This window comes from Hypomesus nipponensis, chromosome 1 (assembly GCF_054491055.1).
Source record: "Hypomesus nipponensis isolate SF chromosome 1, ASM5449105v1, whole genome shotgun sequence".
Taxonomy (NCBI): Eukaryota; Metazoa; Chordata; class Actinopteri; order Osmeriformes; family Osmeridae; genus Hypomesus; species Hypomesus nipponensis.
Window position 1 is genome coordinate 17,828,049 of NC_140361.1, and position 22,808 is coordinate 17,850,856.

At 39.2% G+C, this 22,808-nt stretch overlaps 2 protein-coding genes and 1 long non-coding RNA gene across 4 annotated transcripts in view; 2 read left to right on the top strand and 1 right to left on the bottom strand.

The window, feature by feature from the left end:
* Window positions 1-108: 108 nt before the first annotated feature.
* Window positions 109-19,277, top strand: cetn2 (centrin, EF-hand protein, 2). Of its 2 annotated transcripts, XM_084697345.1 has the most exons (6): window positions 147-226; window positions 362-457; window positions 1,142-1,306; window positions 16,872-17,000; window positions 17,069-17,206; window positions 17,364-19,277. In XM_084697345.1, exons 2-6 carry the CDS (start codon window positions 455-457, stop codon window positions 17,451-17,453), a joined length of 525 nt encoding a protein of 174 aa, XP_084553471.1. In that variant the 5' UTR covers window positions 147-226; window positions 362-454; the 3' UTR covers window positions 17,454-19,277. The 2 variants fall into 2 exon arrangements, with proteins under 2 accessions (XP_084553470.1, XP_084553471.1); XM_084697344.1 differs by having other exon boundaries at window positions 109-457.
* Window positions 3,698-21,759, bottom strand: LOC146302862 (uncharacterized). The gene is made up of 2 exons (XR_014754508.1): window positions 21,288-21,759; window positions 3,698-4,447 (listed from the first exon to the last, which is right to left on the bottom strand). It is a non-coding gene; the product is annotated as an uncharacterized LOC146302862 (long non-coding RNA).
* LOC146302863 (rho-related GTP-binding protein RhoG-like) overlaps window positions 20,349-22,808 on the top strand; it is a 61,603-nt gene continuing 59,143 nt past the window's right edge. Inside the window, exon 1 of the mRNA XM_084697343.1 lies at window positions 20,349-20,643. The gene's annotated coding sequence lies outside the window, so the exon portion shown is untranslated. The remainder of the gene's footprint in view (window positions 20,644-22,808) is intronic.

Genomic DNA, 22,808 nt, shown 5'->3' on the forward strand with positions numbered 1-22,808 from the left:
AAAGAATGCCACTAGTTTCACCAATTGGGTTCGAGGTTTTCTGGACAATCTATTAGCTGCTCCTCCTAGTCTACAAAAATGCTCATGATAGGCTACTCGATTTTGTAACTGGGTTAATTTTTGTTTTCCGCTGTTGAATGTTTACGGGCACGCGGAGTAAAATAAATCATTTAACGTTTTATTTTCCAGCGCTGTGACAGAGATAAAAATAGTGTACACTGCGCATGTGCGTGGACATTTTACCATACGCTTTATTTACATGGAATCAATAGAAAATACTTGTTTCACAGAGGAAAAACATTCTGTGTGTGTTTTGATAATCCAGCCTCATCTTCGAAACGAATACATTTTCTGCTTTCAGTCTCACCCTCTCTAAATACTGGAGAAGAGGTGAGCAGTAGAACACCAAAGAAGACAAACGAACCGGTCTGTGTTTTCCGGTCTTGTGTCAGCGATGGTAAGCAACGTTTCTGTTGTCGACAACTTTCAGTGTGTGCACAGCTCAGATAATCGATGGAATCAAAATAAGTATTCTGGAAGGTCAATTGGAAAATGTTGCCGAAAAATTCTGAATTCACAGGTTTGTTCTCACGAAGAGATGTAGCTAACAAAAACCACATCCCAGCAGCAGCCTACGACATTACTCCCAGATGCAGAGTATCATGTTAGTGTATCTGCAACAGTTGATGATCTAGATTTTGTATTGCCTGAATCCCTGAGTAGTCTTCCTCACCAGTGTTTCCCACATAATTAGATTGTATTTGTGGTGGTAGGCAGGGGCTGAGCCAGACAATGTAAACATTAGGGGCTTAGCCAAAACCTAGGGCCTACGTTTTGATGTGATTGTAGATGGGACTTCAACAATTAATTTGAGCGCAAAATCGTTTTTTGAGCTTTATGTAATACAAACATTACGTTGGACTAGTATTGTTATATTTGCCAAATGTATTTAACTATGAATATTATTAACTTTGTTATTTAACTTGAATGTATCTGTTTTGGACACATTTGTGCAAAGAAGTATGATACAGTCGATAATTCAAATGGACTAATGTTTCAGAAACGGAACAGAATAAATTCAATTTTAATCTCAGCCACTTTCAGTGTATCTTCCCCATCACCTTGATGTTGTCATTACCAGGCGACCAGCGTGAAGAGGCCGTCCTTGCAGGGTCCTGTCCCGCCTCCCCGTAAGAAGACAAGTCCCAAGCCAGAGTTAACAGAGGAGCTGAAACTGGAGATCAGGGAGGCCTTTGAGTTGTTTGACACCGATGGCTCTGGACACATCGACATCAAGGAGCTCAAGGTCAGAGGTCAACAGTAGTAGGCTCTCCCATTCACCATGTTTACTATCTCAGCTAACAAAATGACGTCCCCGAAAGTTATCAGGACGTCGCAAGGGAACGTCCCCATGACGTATTTTTGTAGGGTTCCCTAAAGGGGAACATCCATGTTAGGGGTGGGAATTGGCAAAAATTTGACGATTCGATAGTATTGCGATATTTGGTGCCACTAGGGGTGTCACGATACCAAAAATTCAGTAGTCAGTGCCGATACCAGTAAAATAACACGATTCTCGATGCCAATCTCGATGCCAGGATTTTCTAAGACTCCATGTACTTGAACTTGAAACATGAACTTAATTATACAAATATTTGGAAAAATAGCAAAATGTCATAAGACATACAAAACATGTGCAACAGAGCATAGCACAACATAATACAGTGCAATTAAGTCATTCAGCTAACAAGATGAACATGAGTTTACCTTCTAACCAAGGTAGGCTATACGCAAAGTTAAAACTACAGCATAGCTAACCTAAACTATGTAGGCTACACAACATAAGCCATTGTAACTGTAGTGCCCACCATCTGAAACATCGTGTAACGTGTATGACAGGTTAAAAAAACAGAGAGTGCATTCTTTGGATGTATTCAGAACTTTGCCGTGACCACAACGGACATTGATTTATTTGGTATGATGCCAGTTGTTAGCATCGGTGCTGCGCCTCGTCTGGAACGGCTCACCTTGAATTCTTCAAACAAATCCGGATGACGATCTTTCAGTTGCTTAGTTAAATTGGAAGTATTACCTCCCTTAATCTGAAGAACATGGTAGCATCTTCTGTATAGTGGCTTCTGCAGATTAATTATAACGCCACGGTCATCTGCCTCAAACGCAAAGTACGCTATTTCCAACCACAACTTTTTGTGCCTGTGTTGTAAACAAGTCAAGATGGGGCGATTGCTGCAGTTGCTATCTTGGTTTTCTGAATGTAAACGTTGCCTGGAACACTCCTGAATACTGCCTAGGGCTGCCGCATTTTCATGGACGACGTCGACGCTGAAAATGCGTCTACATCAATATTTTTAATCGACGCATCTTTAAAAAAAAAAATTTATTATAAAAAATACAAAAAACGCTTCAATTCATTATAACAAGTGTTCTTCTTCAATATCACATTGTAATTGGTGCTTGCATGACGTCGGTCGTTGTTGGCTCAAGTCATTGGTCGGCTCCAGTCAACACTCAAATATCATGGCAGATGCAGATTCCGACTTGGTTCCGAAACCCGAGTCCTCAAATACCCGAGGCTTCAAAAGTATGGGAATACTTCGACTTAACGCTATCACCAAACAATAAGGTAGTTTGTACACTGTGCAAAGTTTCAATGGCTTACCACAGCAGCACTTGCGCTATGCACGAGCACCTGAAAAGAACACATACAGGCGCAAAAAAGGCAAAACCACCGTTGTCTGGTGTTGTCTATTCATGTTTATAAGGGATAGCCTATTTAATCTATGTTGTCATTGTAGCTGCTAAATACACGCATTATTAAAGCTATAAAGTTGTCTGCCTGCTACCTTAGAGTTTCCATTGAAAAAATGTTTAGGTAGGTTAGAATCGGTGTTTATTCTACGTTGGTCGATAAGATGGCTCTCTAGGTTAGCTTTTGCTATTTAACCTAGCTAACTTGTTAACCGTAACCATGACGCTTTGCTAGGACAATGGAGGCGTATGAAGTGATTTAAAGACGTTAGCACTACTCCGGCTCTAGAGTGTGGTAAATGTAGACTACCTGGTTCTTAGATATTTGGCGAATATCGCTATCTAATCATTACCGAACTGGCATAAGCACCAGCCCAGAACCAGCACCTTGGAATTTTGGGGTTTAAAAGGGGTATGTGTTTGTGTATAATGGGATATGTTATGTACATTATCTAAATATTTTAATTTACGTTGGAGTTGATAGTTTAAACCTACAGTTTTGTTAAAAATAAAAAAAATGTAAATTTTTTTTTTTTTGGAAAATGAATCGTTTAGATTAATCGAATAATCGATAAAATAGTCTACAGATTAATCGAAAGAAAAATAGTCGTTAGTGGCAGCCCTAATACTGCCCCTAACAGTTCCAGAAGAGGCGCAGCACCGATGCTAACATCTGGCATCGGCGCTCACGGTGCTTACAGTGCTTCAAAAAATTGGCATCGTCTGTGTTTTGTTATTTTAGTATCGAAAGGTATCGTAAGTATCGGTTCTCGTGACATCCCTAGGTGCCACGATTCAATATTATTGCGATTCTTAACATATTGCGATACAGCAAGTATTGCGATTTGATTCTGCGATATATTGCGATTCATGTCCTCCATATTATTTAAAGACATCACAAAAAATAAGGAAAATCAGACTGCTCAACTTACTTCAAATGTCACATTTAATTCTGTGAACAACAGTGCAAGAACTTAGGAGAGTAGTGCAAAAACTTTGTCCTTGAACATTCAGAAAACAGGACCTTTGTAATTATTTTCTGAAAAGGAGAACGCTGAGCTCCCAGCACATAACTTAAAACTATTGAAATGCAAGAGTAACATAAAGCAGACATAATAAAGTAACATAAACCTGAGAATAATAATATAAATAAGTAACTTAGAGCTTCAATCAAATTGAGAAAATAAACAAAAATGTGTACTGTCCAGTCCAGTTGGCTGCAAGGTCATGAACCAAAATGTTACATTCATTTTGGAATGTTGGCATTTTTGCTCAGAAAAAGCAGTTGGTCCACATGCTCAGATGTTAGAGTGGTCCTCTGGGCCGTTACTATATCCCCTGCAGTGGAGAACACCCTTTCTGCAGACACACTAGTGCCTGGGATGCTTAGGTATCTTTTAGCCAGTTTGGCTGGGAAAGGATACACTGCCTCATGAGCTTTCCACCAGTTGAGGGGGTTTTCTTCTAGTGGCAGTGGAGAAGCCTCCTGGTATCTCTTCACTTCCTCTTCAGCTTGGGAAAATGCTGACTTGTGTGGGGCTGTGGTAGAAAATGTTTCTCCCAGTAAATCAACTAGCCCAGATCTTCTTTTTGGTTGTGGCTCTTCAAGCACCTCAAGATCCTGTCCATCCATTTCTACTCCAGAGGCACTGCTGGTCTCCTCTTGCCTAATAGTGGGCTGTAGAGAAACATTAGATACATGTTAAAAGAAAAAAACATTTCCTTTTTGACGTATTTAGTGTGAAATGCTGCACACCTTGGATGACTTAAGCCGTACTGATTTATCCGCCATGTGTTTCAGAACAACGTTACTCAACGTCTCTCCGATGGTCTTTTCCGTACCTCCGCTCTGCTCCGCGCTCAACTAAACTTTTTTTTTTTTAAATACTCAAACATCTCTGCAACTTATAGAGTCGTGTAATAATCGCGCGACACAAAGAATCGATAATGAAATTTGTTGTCAACGCTTTTAATAATCGTTTTTAATCGATTTAATCGATTCGTTGTTGCAGCCCTACAATTTTGGATGTCAAGAATTAATTGGTTAAATGATAAAACAGCTTACCATAGTATGTAGAGTTGATGTGAACACAATCACCAACGATCTCTCATAACTTCATTAACACTTCAAACACGGAGTTTTGTTAAATGCGATTCCTGTGATCCTTGTGGTTTTTTAAGGAATCGCATTTGAGACAACTCTGGCCGATTTACAACGATTTCGAGTTCAGAAAGTATTCTGAAGTTCAGAACAATTCCCATATGAGAAAACTTTCATGAATGCCAAATGTTTTCCTAAATCTAATTCAGAAGAAATTCGTTCTAAATTCTTATTAACTGCGTTCGAGAATGAGGCCCTTTGTCCCCAAATCAATATCAAGGTTTTCACGAACAAGGTATCGGCCATATACTAGTACTATAGGCTACAGTACGGTAATAGGGGCCGTCTAGGACATAACTATTGAGACACTCACACTCACTACTGAGACACTCTCACACATACTAATGAAACACTCCTACATTCACAGTTGAAACGCTCTCACACTCACTACTGAAACACTCATACATACATACTCTGTAAACCTATGAATGAAATGCTTATATATATATATATGTATGTATGTATATGTGTGTATATATATGTGTATATGTGCATGCATGAATGTTTCAAATAGAAACTTATAAATGTTTCACTTGTATGCATGTAAGCATTTCATGTGTATGTGTATATGACACAGAGGTATATAAGTATGCGTGTGTGTTTCCCCAAAAATTGGCAAAAAGTAATATATTATATAAACCATCATCAAGTATACTACATTTTAAGTATAATAATACAATGAATTATCTCTTTGTTTTTACTTGTGTTTAGCAATAAAGGTTAAATATCCCTATTGACCAAAAAGTAAACATCCATATTGACCGACCATCCCCCTGTATTTGCATGAAATGGTTTGATCCTGCCTTAGCGCACTTATTGGTGACGGTGTTTAGTTGCAGTCAGTAGATGCGCTAGTTGCTAGAATGTCGGGCCGTAAACACAAATCAGGGTTTCGGAAAAGATCAGAGAAAAAAGAGAGGATAGACAAAAGAAAGGGTTTCAATTAGTGCTGTCAGTTTAACGCGTTATTAACGGCGTTAACGCAAACCCAAATTAACGGCGTCAATTATTTTATCGCGCGATTAACGCTCTTTTTGGCCTAGCAAACTTTGTAGTTTTTTTCACATGCTGTTGCAACAACTACCGACGTTAGAAAAACTACAACACCACACCGGATCTAGCTAGACCGGAAACAAAACAACACGCTTGCGAGCTGGCTAAAGAGTAGTAGCAGAGCCCGTTTACGGATATTAGACATTCTCTGGTAGTAGGCTAACGTTACGTTTTGAGTGGATGACGAGCGCGAGATGCCGAAATGGATGCCAATAAGATTCTGAATGGAAAGTTTGCTTTTAAAAAGTTGCCAAATGGTTCTATTGACAAGACCAGTGATCTGTGTGTTTTGTCGTTGTAAACTGAGCCATCATCGCAGCACGTCCAGTCTGAAATACCACTTGATGGCCAAGCACACAGCTGATGCGAATTCTCTGCCCCCTCTTCAAAGCCAGGCGATTGCAATGTTGTTTTCAATAAAATAAATATTTGCACAAAGCAATCCGAACCACTTTTCTATGTTGATAAGAGCATTAAAATTCGAAAAAAGTTTGGGACAAAAATAAATCAGGGACATTTAGAATAGATAAAAATGTGAGATTAACTGTGATTAATCGCGAGTTAACTATGACATTAATGCGATTAATCGCGATTAAATATTTTAATCGTTTGACAGCACTAGTTTCAATCAGTAACCCAGTTTTACCAAGAAAGGTGGGTAGCCATCTGTGAGTGGTATTAACCTGTTGGTTTAATGTCCTTATAAACTAGGCTTATAGGCTTAATCTAGCTACCCAGCAAACAAGGGATGTCCTGGGGACGTCATTTTGTTAGCTGGGTACAATGTCATCACCACCACCTTTGAAACAAGCTGAACCCCCTTGAAACAAGCTATTCTAACAACGTTGTCACCGGCAGTATTAGATAGAAAAGCGATTGAAACAGTACCATCTGGTAACTGAAAATATGCCCCCAAAAATCGTAAATAAGTTTGACATTTATTTATTGGGAAATGGCTAATTCAAAAGAAGTTTGCTTGTTGGTCACGGCAACCCTGCCCCTGACGCAAGCGGTTCTTAATACGGACCAATCACAGCCAAGGGGTATCCGTAAAATGACGGACGGACAGACGGATAGTCAGGAAAATCAGGAGGTGCACGCAGAGCTCTGCGAGGGGTTCGGAGAGGGCACGGAGAGGGAGTTCCTTGACGGAGAGGGCATTCCCTGTGTGCGTGTGTGTAAAAACGCAGAAGTATAAATCGGTCTTTAGACTAGAGCCCTGCATGGTGGAGAAGCTGACCTGGGTAAATTGTGCTAAGCTAGACTAGCTGCTGTTGCTAGCCAAACTTAAAGGGATTGTTTGAATGCACCTGAAATGAAAAACGTTTGTTTTGACCTTTGATCAAGTTTAGGCTGTGGCATTGAAGACAGCGACACACCACACACGCTTGAGTTTAAATACATTGTTTAATGTGTAATTACTTACTGTACATGCAAGTCTTGAATTACTAAAATGTATGATTCTGCCAGTAGCCTACTGTGCGCAACAGTCTTACTACATCTATGCACGTTGTAGTTATGCGTCGTTGCTAATGTGTGCTGACGTTGTGACGTTGGGCTTGCACTGATTCCCTTTGGCAACAAAAGGCACCTTTCGCCACAAAAAAGGGGGGGGGGGGCCACTTAGAATTTTTGCCATGGGGCCCGAAATTCCTGGCGGCGCCCCTGTGTGTATATATATATATATATATACACACACATATATGAAACCCTTTCTTTTGTCTATCCTCTCTTTCTTTTTTCTCTGATCTTTTCCGAAACCCTGATTTGTGTTTTTATATATTGTTGAACACTTATACATTCATAACTGAATCTCTTGCATATGATTACAAAGATATCAAAAGTTTAGATACATGTGCAAGTGTTTCATATATATTTGTATAAATGTTTCAAATGTGTACGTATACGTTTTTCAGTTATACGTATTTATGCTCTTACATGAGGATGTGCAAGCGTTTCACATGTATTCATACAAGTAATTTCAGTAGTGACCGTGAGAGCGTTTCAATGATGAATGTAAGAGCGTTTCAGTAGTATATATGAAGGAGATTTCAAGGTCAAGGTCGTCAGTTACACCAGAAGGCGGAAGTAAAGAGTGCAGATTTTGAACAGCGGCAAAGCGCCAATCTCAGCCAATGATCAATGCTGTGGCAGCGAGTTTACATTTTTGTGATTGAATATGAAGGTGCAACTTCTAACTATTTTGATCAGTCTGCAGGCCTAATTTGTAATTGCCAATCGCGATGACATCGTAGATTTTTTTCAATAGGGTGCTGCGTTGCGTTGCCGACAGCAAGACCAAGGAGAAGAAAGATTTTGCGGGGTGCTTGAGGACCACATCATTACCCTGAATTATATGCTATCTGTGTTTCGCTCTAGGCTACCCACAGCTAACCGTGTGGGTAGTGGCCCAAATAAATGTGCCAATCCCCTTCACATGGGTCTTGACCTCGATCTTTAGCCAGGCAGGCCCAGCTCCATTTGCACCTCATCCTTGAGTCAAGCTGTGTTTTATAAATTAAATCCTTCTCTTTAAGCTCGCTCATCTGGAAAACAATTGTCAATATTTTACGTGCTGGACCAGGGCTACTTATTCATGATCATAAACATTTGTTAAGGCTAACTCAGACTGCGTTAAATCAACGACAAATGATCTTCCAGAGCATGTGTTTCGATCACTCATTAAACCAGACACCAATTGGTCTTGTTTCATTACGTGTTTCCTTTTCATTTCGCTCATATCTTACGAAAATATATAGATAAAAAATCAAATAACAATACAAATGCAGTGGAGGAGATAGCCTTGCCAAAATCCTTCACATTGAACTAGCTCTAACATGGTAGGTAGGCTACTGCAACACATTTTGCTGATCTTACATTAGTCGACTAGCTGACTAGCCGACAAGCTGACTACTGTAGCCTTTTCAAAGAAGATGCTGTAGTTCACTTGATTGTGATTGGCCAAATGACTCGCCTGACGTGTCACCAAAGATGCTTTATTGTGCTCCAATAAATGAATGAAGAAGACTACTGCAGTAGGTCTTTGAAACTCCCGTTTATGGGGAATTGTACCCCCCCCCCTAATAAAAACTCTCCGGATCTGCATGATTCACGTGGATTAATTTTTTTCATTCAAAACGGCTATTTTCACTGAAAAGTGACAAGATTGCAGCTATGCTCATAGTACGGCCTCAGTATGTTTAGCGAGTTGAATAGCAAATGGATGAGAGATGATCGCATCAAAGTTGACATATTCTCCAAACAGTAATTATAATTTGACAGTATGTTTAACAACAAGACTAGCCAGCTATCTAGCCATCCCTTACCAAAAAAGTATAGGGGGGGACACCCTGCAGCCAATCAGAATCGAGTATTCACCCAGGCCATTGGTATAATAACTTAAAAAAATGTTTTGTAATTGAATCGTTAATTCAGGAGATTCGTTAAAAAATGCTGATTCATCCATAAAACAAGTGAAGTATTTGAATAGTTGAATCATTTATTCAAACCATAGAATATATTGACTCCTTCAGTATGTTGTTGAAATGTCTTCATTTGTTACCGTGATTACTCAAATCCTCCGGCCCCTGACTTTGCCCCAGTTTCAAGAACAGACCCCAGCTCCAAACTAATTGAAGAGCCCTGATCTATGGCAATGTCAGCCAACTGTCATACTTTTCTTGCAAAACATCTTGGTTCATTGTAGCGCTTGTCTAACTGTCCAAAAGTAGCTTGCTACTCTAGAGTAGGGGTGTCACGATACCAAAAAATTCAGTAGTCGGTGCCGATACCAATAAAATAACACGATTCTCGATGCCAATTCGATACCATGGAATAAAAAAAAAAAATCTTCTAAGATTCCATGAACTTGAACTTCAAACATGAACTTATTTATAAAAATATTTGGAAAAATTGTAAAATGTCATAAGACATACAAAACATGTGCAACAGAGCACAGCACAACATAATACAGTGCAATTAAGCCATTCAGCTAACAAGATGAACATGAGTTTACCTTCTAACAAAGGTAGGCTATACGCTAAGTTAAAACTACAGCATAGCTAACCTAAACTATGTACATAACATAAGCCATTGTAACTGTAGTGCCCACCATCTCAAACATTATGTAACGTGTATGACAGATTAAAAAACAGAGTGCATTCTTTGGATGTATTCAGAACTTTGCCGCGACCACAACGAACATTGATTTATTTGGTATAATGCCAGTTGTTAGCATCGGTGCTGCGCCTCTTCTGGAACGGCTCACCTTGAATTCTTTAAACATATCCGGATGACGATCTTTCAGTTGCTTAGCTAAATTGGAAGTATTACCTCCCTTGATCTGAAGAACACGGTAGCATCTTCTGCATAGTGGCTTCTGTGGATTAATTATAACGCCATGGTCATCTGCCTCAAACGCAAAGTAGGCTATTTCCAACCACAACTTTTTGTGCCTATGTTGTAACAAGTCGAGATGGGGCGATCACTGCAGCTGCAGTTGCCATTTTGGTTTTCTGAATGTAAACGTCGACTGGAACACTCCTGAATACTGCCCCCATCAGTTCCAGAAGAGGCGCAGCACCGATGCTAACATCAGGCATCGGCGCTCACGGTGCTTCAAAAAAATGGGCAGCGTCGGTGTTTTGTTATTTTAGCATCGAAAGGTATCGTAAGTATCGGTTCTCGTGACATCCCTACTCTAGAGCTACTTGACTAGAGTTGTAGCCTTCACCTGTCCAAAAGTAGCTTCAGCTGTTTTGTATTTTCTGTATCCTTAAAGAGACGACACCACTAGAGTGCAGGCATCCAATTTAGAGCTAGCTCGTGCTATCGATAACATTCACTGCGTTTACATGATGGTATCAATTCGAATCTAGCTTTATTCGGATAATGCAAATTGGGGCAACTGCTATTATCCAAATATATATGGCAGTGAATAAACCGAATCATTCAAGGGCGTAGGTTTGGTCTCAGCTTTGGTAGGGACACTGAATGCCCCCCCCCCCCAAAAAAAATAAAATAAAAAAATAATACATATATATATATATATGTATATGTATGTATATATATGTGTGTAGGTAACTGGTTCATGTTTTATGGAGCTGTACTAGGCCTACATCATCTGTACTGGACTTCTAAGCAATGAAATAATGGATTTATATTTATACCTTTTTACTACCTACAAGTATAAGTGTGAATGATAACATTCATGGGTAACATTGTCTAAACATCGTTTAAAAAACAGCAATTTAATGTAATCTTTACCAAAGTGGACAATTCAACTTCTCACCTGAACCCCTGATGCTGATACATCACCAACCTGCTCTACATCTGTAGCTTCAGGGTGCCGTTTTTCCTGCACAGTAATTCATCAATTTAAATAATACAGACACTAACCATGCTTAGTTGACTGCTGACATTTATAGGGATATTACTATCCAAGGGATCATATAGGCCTACTTATTACTAGTTAAAATCACTTTTGAGTTGCTAGCCTGCTGGTACTATGCTAAACTAGCACGGTCCCATTATGTGGGTAGATTAGATTTATCCTTCTGGCTTCAACAAGACCTGCTGCTGCTAACACACTGGTCGAAAGATTGCAGACGCTAGGGATAGATTTAATACAAGCAAAAGTTACATGCTCTATTACTCTAACAACTTTCAAAGCATGTTTCCATTGTAGAATGGGTGGCGATGTAAGGCTAGCAGGTTTGCACTGTGTGGGTAGTTTTCCTACTAGCTAACTAACAACGACCTTGCTAGCTACTTACTCTCTGGGTGGTGAAAAAACACAAAAGGGTAAAAAATATCAATGCTGAGACCAAATGAAATACTAATATGAGGCTTTATTATTTCCTGGCGTATTTAGTAGTTTACCGTGTCAGACTACTGACAGCTTTCTTTCTGCAAGTCAAGATTCACGGAGTGTTACTGACTCTGCCACTTCAGCCAATTAAATGACATAATCTAGTCTCGCAGGCTCTAGGGCGCATTGGTTAACTTTTTAAAAGCTTTTTGGGCGACGTACAATAATAGGAAATGCGTTTTTCAAATAAATTGTGCAAAATATTTTTTCGGAATCGATCCAAATTGTATTACAAAGGAGTTCAATAAAATACTGGTGGGGACACTTTTGTCATTTTCAAATGTTGGTGGGGACAAGTACCTAGGGTCCCCCCCTAAATCTACGCCCATGGAATAATTGTCCAAAAGCATGTCATATCCCAGTATGAAACGTGGCGCTGTTTTCATTACAACTAGTGGCGATACAGCCTTTTCCGGGGCCTGTTCCATAAAGGCCGCTCAAAAAAGTTAAACTTAAAGTCCTAAACCAGACTTGAATAAGTTTAATTTGTCAAGCGGGGCTAAAGCGGTTCCATAAAGACCAATTTCAGCTCACGCAGTCCTACTAATTCAAGTCAGATTTAAGTAGTCAAGCTAATTGCGCATGCACCCTATTCTTAAGCAGCCCGAGAAGTAAAACATGGATCATACAATCCACCATGGCAAAAGCAATGCACAAGCCACATTACTTCTTCCAGAAAGAACGTTCCCTTTAAATCGTGTACAATGACAGCTCCCTCATCCACCGCTTCAATCAATGTAAAATGACACGCCATGATTGACGTTGTGAACGTAGACCTTCGTTGATTAAAAAATACCCTCTAAACTAATCTAAATTGACTTAATTGATTTGATTTGAATTGATTGTTAAGCACCAAGTCACGCTAAAAGCCTGACAGTTAGTCTGACCCTGACCAGACTAGTTTCGAAGCCTAAGTTGCCATAGTAACCGAGTTCGAACTACGTTGAGCTAGCTTTATGGAACCGAATGAACAAGAAATGAGTCAGACTAACTGACATAAGTCTGGCTTATTCGGTAAACTCGCTTTATGGAACAGGCCTCCGCTTGACCTCTTCACCACTACCAACAACATCAATATTTCGAGAAAGGCTGTGAACGGAGAGCAAGGTGAAGCTACGTCCCTCTACATTTTGTGCATGATGACAATAGGAGTGCTGTGAATGCAAACCAGTAGCCTAATTAGAATCCATGTAAACGCAGTGAGTGTTAACTACTGTACAAATTAAGACGATACCACGTCTCAATTTAGCCGACTTAGAAAACCAGTGCCAACTCAAATTGTCTAGAAATTAATAAACATTCATTTTCGAAATGGCTATTTCACGTTGGATAAACATACAAATACATAGATAGCAGAGCTAAAGTTTGTATTAAAACATATTTACCTCATTCTGTCCTTTGGATGGCCCACTTTCACAGGAGTGCGCTAAATTACTCTAAACTAGCCAACTACACAAAAAACACTATTAAAAACACAATAACAAAGAACTATACTATCAACACTAAAACTTAAGTTGAAGATATATTTACACAAATTGATTATGTAAGGGAAAATGTATAGAACGCCGGTCATTATTGGGAAAATAAGCCCCGACAGGGCGAACAGCAGCAACAGACAACTGCGTTCTATACATTATTCCTCTTATTACACGGCTACTTGCCGAACAAATAACACAGTGTGTCTTTCTACAATGTATTTGTTACCATTCGTAGTGTTTAAGCAGAGAAATAGTTCGCCAAAGATGTTGAATTTCATAGACGTTGAACATTCTTTAGGCTTCAAATCAGCTGACGTCGCTAAGCAACGCTGGGGTTTAAAAGTTACCGGATTACTTGCGGTGTGCTACGAAAGACGTGAATCCGAGGCAAAAAGGCCAATTCCCTTGACAGCGGTCAAATATGCATAGCAACGGTCAAATATGAAAACATTGTTCACCGTAGAACGTTGGGAAGCCCCATTCAAGTGAATAGCGCATTCTACAGCGTTAAGAACAGCCATGTAATAACAAACGGTAGGCTATTAAAGCTATAAATGAAAGATGCGGGATCAAAAAGTTTTGCTGTCTCTCAACGTCTTCACTCAACAACAGGGTTTACGTCACAAGCGGTGACGTCCGCGAGAGATGTGCTGTAATAGGCTAGTATGGAACATTTCTAGAGACGCAGCTTGGATAGGCTGGACCCAGCTTAGATGTTTTGTTTCAGTTATGATACATCCCCAAATTATTTATTACTATTGACCTTATTCCGGAAGTCACGATGGCCGCGGCCATCCGCGTATTCTCATTTCCGGTTTAGATACTTTCCACTTTATAACGGTGCTAAAAGAGAGTATCTTAAACAGGCTCTGGTACTAATTTATGGCTAATATAGATGCCCAGCGTCAACTGCAGTTTGTGGCTGCCATAACAGGTGGAGAAAACGGAATCAGACCCTGTATTATCATTGTTTTGACCATGGAAAGAAGAGGTCCGAGTGTTGTGGGCCGACATACTTTGCATCGACCTCCAACCAAAGTTGAGGATCTGCGTCCCTGGCTGAAGGCGCTGAATAAAAAAAAAACACCTAAGTTTCCTTGTGTCTGCTCATATCAATAAAGGGTGTAATAAGAGATAAACTAGAAATATTTTTGTATGTTTTAGTGTTCTCAATTCATGATATAAGTAGATACAGGATTATAACCAAATGTATGGGCATGGCTGTGAGCAAAACAACTGCTGCAGTGCATCTAAATTTAATGTAAAGCTTTTGAAACAAGACAGCAATCAAATTATTTCATAGATGCGTCTTTCTAATTGCCATTAAATAGGAGGGAAGATGCATATGGTGTAGGCTAAGTTTTAACACGTTACATATAGCTTGTACCAAAGCCCCTCGATTAGAAAGTTGTTACTATTTATTATTACAGCACAATTTGTCACTCATACATTAGCAGTTTATGGCTAATAGGAGAGACCTGATGTAAAAACCAGAGCCTCAAGTAGATAAATAAAAAGCTAGCTAACGTTCTACTGCTAACAGTGCTAGCTGGTCGATTTTGTGGGGAAATCTCAAATACATATGTATTTGAGTATATATACTGACGGGAAAATTAATCGACTGAATTCTAGAGGACCTAAGCTTTCCTTTTTACTTGTCCCACTGGACAAGTTAAAACTCAAACTAAATAAAATTCTACGTTACGTCACGTTATGTTCCGATTATTACGTCTATTTTACCAAATTTATTTGACCGAATTCTGCATTAGCAAAACACAAAATAAGTGGCCCAAGATCTCTGCAGACCTTGCAGCTAATTTAATGCTAAACACTTGAACGGGGGCTTATTACTTAAAAAATTATTTACTGTGTCATCGCAATTACACTATCAGGGCTTAAAAAAAACTGTGACTTGCTCAAGTAGGCAAATGGCTAGTAGAACATTTCATGATAAATTCAGTAAATCAAGCGATGCTGTAAGACCCATTGAAATGTTATACAGCTAGCAAACTGACGTTAGCTAGCATCGCTACGACATTGGCTAACTCTACTTTGGTAGGCTATCCTCTGTATTTGCAAGCTATCTAAACTTATACTGTATCTAAAATAAGAGAAATGGCCGCGAGACGAGCTTTCACGGGTTTTCGCGTGTCTATGTTGCTTCACTCCGTGGGCCTGCACCTCGTCCATTACTGTTTACAACGTTAGCAGGACTACTTGGTTGGCGTTGCCTTCTCAGCGTGAGAAGTACAAGGTTTGGTGTGAGAGCGTCTGAGCAGAGGCGATTCTAGGATCAGACCTCTAGGGGTACTCAGCCCCCAATTAGAATGTGACATGAATACAGTGCCTTGCAAAAGTGCTAAACCCCCTTGCTATTATAAATCCCTAATTTCACTTGATAAAAATTAATACATTTATGTATTATTATGAAAAATATTGAATGAATGAAAAAACGATGTCCCTTTCTTCATGAACTACCAGCATCAAATGATATATATATATTTTTTTTTATTAAATCTTTTTTTTTAGGTGTGCTTGAGCACCTTAAAAAGGGTCTAAAATCACCACTTGTGTATAGCCTACTTTACAGTTGAATATTAGCTGATATTTAACTACATACAACCGATACAAATGTTGCTAAAGCTTGGTAGGTACACCACTGCCGACGCTAGCAAACTAAAAACGTCAACACCATTTAAAAAATAAAGACAATTATAAATCTTTACCCGGACAAGTGACTTTTGTGTCTGGACAAGTGAAACGTTAATGTACTTGTCCAAAGGACAAGTGCCTCAAAAAGTTAATGTTGAGCCCTGTTTTAGCAACTCTCGGCAGTTCTCCATTGAATTGAATGATATCCCCGGTAAAGGGGAAAGTGCAAATACACCGGAAGTGCAAAAAGATGAAAAAAGTGGGCAGGGCGGAATAAGGTGAATAATGTATTACTTTGCTCAAATGCAAGTACAAGTATTGATACCATACATAAACAATTGCTTTAATACTGTACAGTTTCCACAGTGACAGTAGGCTATAGCTCGAGCAAGCCACATCACAGAATGACACACAAACGAAAATATCAGTTCGGAATTTAGGTGGTTACGTTATGACCAACGAATGACGTTCTGGAACCCCCCGAATTTTTTAAACATTATGTCATATCATAACCAATCAGGGACATTTACATTTACTCATTTAGCAGATGCTCTTATCCAGAGCGACTTGCAGTAAGTACAGGGACATTCTCCCCTAGGCAAGTAGGGTGAAGTGCCTTGCCCAAGGACACAACGTCATTTGGCACGGCCGGGAATCGAACTGGCAACCTTCTGATTACTAGCTTCCCTAACCGCTCAGCCACCTGGCTCCCTTGTTCCTGGAACGTCCCCTGAAAGTTTTTAACATAATGTCATATCATAACCAACCAGGGACGTTCCTTACCTCATCCCTTTCTGTCCTGTTATAGCATGTCTCCCTCTCCTGAAAGTATTTTTCTGTCCTAAAACATCCTGTCTCTCTTGTCTTCTTGTCTCTCTTCACATGGCAGGTAGCCATGAGAGCTCTGGGCTTTGAGCCCAAAAAGGAAGAGATCAAGAAGATGATCACTGAGGTGGATAAGGATGGTACAGGAAAGATTTCATTCGCTGACTTCCTCTCAGTGATGACACAGAAGATGGTGAGGTTGTTTGACCTAGATTATGTGATTTGATATTTAAGTTAGTTGACCCATGTCCCTTCACTCAGGCAGAAAAAGACTCCAAGGAAGAGATTCTGAAAGCCTTTCGTCTGTTCGACGATGATGAGACGGGGAAGATCTCCTTCAGAAATCTAAAGAGAGTTGCCAAGGAGCTGGGAGAGAACCTGACTGATGAGGAGCTGCAGGTGACACACAAGGCACACATGAAGTTCATACGAATATACTGGCACAAACAGATACACGTGTGCAAACACAAACGCAGCTCATTCACACATATATACTGCATAAACACACACATCTACACAACTTTGTTCATTGAATGCTTATTTTATCCACCTCCAGGAGATGATCGAAGAGGCAGACAGAGATGGAGATGGGGAGGTCAACCAGCAGGAGTTCCTACGTATCATGAAGAAGACCAGTCTGTACTAAGGGAAGTGATTGGGAGAGAGGGGGTGTTTGCAGATTCCCATGACAATCCATTTAGCCCCAGATAGCCCCTCAGGATGGTAGATGGAAGGAAGAAACTATTCTGTTTAAGAATACTGAAGTGCAATTCATGCCAAACTAATATTTCAGTTTATTTAGTCTGCTTTGTATTCATGTGACTACAGATATGGCTAGTCTTTCGTTTGGTCTGTGATTTGTATGTAGGTGTCTGGTATGCTGCTTACTTTTGCCAAAACACTATGAAAGTGTCTCTAATCCTTCCTGAACACAGGAATGACGTTCGGATACGTGCTTTTCTATACATCTGTTACCTAGCTATGTCTTCTCAGAACTTAGGTTATTTAGTAAAATAATGTTTCTACTGCCTAGACAGAATATTGTATTAGCCTATGCAACTGAGATGTCCAGTGCCATGTTAGAGACTAGGGGTGGGCGATATGGCCAACATTTTCTATCATGGTATGAGTAATTGTATATCACAGTTACGGTATATATCACGGTATAGTAATTGTTCTGTAAATTCAATTAAGAAATGGTACAAAATAACCATACCGTACTTCATTATCACACTCGATTATTTATTACAAACAAAAACAACTGCCTCACATGAGACAACGCTTGAGTTAAAAACAAAAGACTAAAAACTTTAAAAAGTACGAGCGTTACGATTGGCTGATGCGCAGTCATGCCATCCGCATGGTGACCTACTCACAGCTCAGTGCGGATTCGTAATGCCCTCCAACGAAAATTTCTAAATGAGCGAAAGCTATCAGTCTGAGTTTTACAATCCATATAACTTGGGTTTTGGCGTATCAACCTTGTTAAAGCTCGGTCGATACGTTAAAGCCTCAATTTGATATTTCCCGGCATGACCTCACTCTCAGTTAGTAAGTAGTTAGCCTTCACTAGTCATCCTAGATCAAGAATGCTAGCAACGCCACCAGTGTAATTTTACCACAACAATTTTACAGCACGTGACATAACTTGAACAACAAATCGAATTGGTTACCTGCAGAATTGGTCCTAAAATATATCATTAATTAGCATCTGCATGAATGTGGTCCGCTTAGACAAAATACACTCCACATCGAAAATTCCGTCAGACCAACGCAAATGTGCTTCAAGGTCAAACGAATATATAGCAAATCAAATAAAAGTTCAACTACAATTCTAAATATCGCAAGAATCCGATTTATATGATGGCTTATATACAATACAACAAGCAGACGTTTAATTAACACATGTAATACAAAAATATAGTATAAGAGTATACCGCGGTTGAAACAGTATAGCCAAATCTCTCCCGGTAGACACATTTCTACCGTTGCACGGTATATACCGTCATACCGCCCAGCCCTATTAGAGAGTCAGTAAACTGGATCCTTATCTAAATTGGAGTAATAGGCTTCTATACAGAAAATTAAAAAAGGCTGAATATCTGTTCTCATTGGCTTCCGGTGTGACTGGTGCAAAATTCTGTATTTTTCAGTAATGCTTCCCCCATGTCTATGTGCCTGTGCTTCCTCGCCCGTGCTTCCTCTAGACAATCATCATTTTCAGGGAGGCTATTAAAGCTTTCTACACTTCAAGCCCCTTTCTGTCCCCACCTTCCCAACCTCTAAAATTCACATTTACTCAACAACAAATGTGAATTTAATCTTACAAAAATGTTGTATTTTCGTATTCCTAGTTGTTTCTTTTGTTTATCCTGTTTTGTTCTTGTACTGAATGTTTTATACATATGGATTGCATGTGCAGATATAATTGTATAGTGTATCAATATGCCATTAAATACCTTTAAGCAGCTTCTCATCGCTTTTTGTCTTAACCCAATCTGGAATGGTAGCATCAGTGCCGGTCTGGCCTTAGTGACAAAAAAGGTGAGTCACAGCCTGGTTTGTCATCTTTTATCTGTAGTTTTATGCCTTCATCTCGCTGCAGGTCCTTCCTAACAAACATTTCAGGCCTTTGGAAACCTGAGCAAATGACTTTCTACTAAATTTTCAAATTCTTCTGAATTATTTCTCTTTTTGCATTTTACTTCTCTTTTCTGTAGTTTTATGCCTTCGTCCAGCTCCAGGCCCCTTTCAAAAATACCGTTCAGGCGCTTTTGAAGCTTCAGCTTATAACTTTCTACTAAATGTTCACTATTTTCACCTTTTTTAGCATGGTCAGCTATCCCCATTCAGGTTTTCAGCATTATCACTGCTGTTTCGCAGGAACAGCCTTTTCTAGTTGTGAGAATGCTGTTAAGCATTATTGTGAGAATGCTGTTAAGCATTCTCACTATTGCTTTTCAACTTCTCAATTCTTCCGCCGTTTTTTGGCCTTTAACTAGTCCTGCATACTTTCACCGATTCCTACAATTTTTGCATCAAAACATTCAGCCCCTTCATGAGATGATGGCTATGACTTCTGGTATTTCTCACTTTTATACTTTTTAAAGAATTAAGGTTTTTGTGCAAATAAAAAATTTAGCTCCTTCTTGATTTTTATGATTGAGCAGCCAACAGAGTGGCACACTCTGCTGGCTGCTCTTTTTCTGGTATTCAACTAAATTGTCAAACAAATTCCTCTGACGTTCATATAGTTTAACTTACAAAAACAAGTTATACCTTAAAATGTAGGAAAACTTGTCCTCTTTCAGCCAATGTAACTACTAAAGAGCTTTCGAAAGTAGACATGTTTTTAAACTGCCGGTAGAGTCCTATTCCTGACCGCACAGACATATAAAGGACATGTCTGGTTTCGGGAGAGTCTTCGGTCTCGGAAAATATCCAATTTTTTTGGATTGGATGTATAGTTTTGCGTCTAAGTTAACTTGTTTGAGGTGTGGATGCTAGGTAAATGTTGGGTTTTTTCTCTGACCAGCTCGTTAGCGAGCACAGCTGCTCCGTTGCCGTCACAACCAAACAAACACACACCAGGAAACCAAAAGGAACACGTTTTCGAAACTGCAGGTAGAGTCTATTTCTGACTGTACAGACATATAAAGAATATCTTTGGTTTAGGCAGAGTCTTGGGTGTCGGAAAATATCCTTATTTTTTGGATTGGACGTACAGTTTTGCGTCGAGGTTAACGTGTTTGAGGTGTGGATCCTAGCTACATTCCATAACTAGGCTAATAACGGTTGGACTTTTTTTCCACAATCGACCAAATTGGCCAAACAAGGTATGTAGCTACATTGAGGTTAAAGTGTACATAATCTAGCTAGATCGTTTTTATTTTAGCAAGTTTTACAGAAATCTGCAAACATCGAGGCTCGACTGTCATAGCTGACTGTCACAAACAGCCAAACCAGGGCTTGGGTGTTTGCTGCAGCTGGCGTTAATCCTACGAACAAACGCTTCGTAACTGGACGTTTTTACTGTATGTAAAGTAACTTGTGTTTACTCTAAATATCTTCGTTTTCAATTTGAAGTAGTAGATCTACTTATGTAGGAAATCTTCCATTGCATCCTCTCTCTGGGTTCACGCCTTAGGTTATTATTCAAGCCTACGGTGTTAATGCATACCACTTTGACACACTTGCAAGAAATGATCCGCTGGTTAGATGTAGCATGATCTTGTTATTTACGTATAAAAAACTCACCAGGGACAACGACAACATCGGCAACACTGCACTATGAATTGTTATTCTGATGTAATCTAAAATTAAGTGATTGAACAGGACTGGTTGTGCAGGCACGCATGATTAGTTTCTCCTCCGTCTTGAACCTGAAACCTAGATTGTAGGTTAGAAATGTTACTGCTAATTACCAACGGTTGCTACGTTTTTCCGGCAAGTTCAAGTCATTCCAGTGTTGTCCTTTTACCTTTAAATTCGTTCAACCCAGACTTCAGCAACTGGGTTTCTGCAAAATGTTCACATTTTCCTGCAGCTCATCTTTCAGAAATTTTCCCCATTTTGTTTAGCATTTTTCTTCAGTTTTCTGCCTTCAACTTGCTCCAGGTCCATTCAAAAATACCTTTCACAGTGGTACCTTCCAACTGCCAGTACTTTTGAATTTTTCTTCTCTTTTCTGTACTTTTCTGCCTTCATCTTGCTGCAGGTCCTTTCTAACATACATTCAGGCCTTTTGAAACTCAAGTAAATAATTTTCTGCTAAATGTTCACATTTTTATGCATTGTTACTCTTCTTTCAGATTTTTTTCACTTTTTGTTTTGCATTTTTCTTCTCTTTTCTGTACTTTTCTGCCTTCATCTTGCTGCAGGTCCTTTCTAACAAACATTTCAGGCCTATTGAAACCTGAGCAAATGACTTTCTACTAAATTGTCAAATTCTTCTAAATGATTTATCTTTTTGCATTTTTCTTTTTTCTGTAGTTTTATGCCTTCGTCCAGCTCCAGCCCCTATTTAAAATACCTTTCGGTCACTTTGAAGCTTCAGCTTATAACTTTCTGAAAATTTTCAAAATGTTCAGCTTTTTTAGCATTGTCAGCTATCCCCATTCAGTTTTTCAGCATTCTCACTGCTGTTTCGCAGGAACAGCCTTTTCTAGTTGCTTTTCAACTTCTCAGTTCTTCTGCCATTTTTTGGCCTTTAACTAGTCCTGCATACTTTCACCGATTCCTACAATTTTTGTATCAAAATGTTCAGCTCCTTCAGGAGATGATGGCTATGACTTTTGGTATTTCTCACTTTTATACTTTTTAAAGAATTAAGGTTTTTGTGCAAATTATTCTCCCATTAAAAGTAATGGTAAATCCTTTCAAATCATTAAAAAGCTTCTTCCTCTTTCAAACTTAACTACTTCAGCCTACTTTCAGCTAAAGACACCATTCAACCTTTAAAATGTTCACAAGACATTCAGCTATTCCCAAATGATTCAGTCTTTTCAAATATATTCAGCCAATTTAGAATCGTGACAGTTTTAAATACATGAACAATTTAGCTCCTTCTTGATTTTTATGATTGAGCAGCTTTTTCTGATATTCAACTAAATTGGCAAACAAATTCCTCTGATGTTCTTATCGTTTAACTTACAGAAACAAGTTATACATTAAAACTAGGGATGGGTATCGAGAACCGGTTCTGTAAGGACCCGGTTCCAAATTTCTCAAAACCTGAATATCAATAAGGTCCAAGCTTATCGATACCGCTGTCAAGACCAAGTAATATAATGTAACGAGTATTTACGTCTCGAGAAACAATTAATGTTATTTAAATCAAATCACTGGTGCACAAACATACAATGTTTGACTAATAAAATGACTAATTCAATTGAAATGCCTGCCAACCGCCTTAAAACTAAACAAAGAAGAATGTAATTGCCTCACGCGCTACTTCGCTTCATTTATCATTTTGTTGCTAGCTACGATGGCAGAACGCACG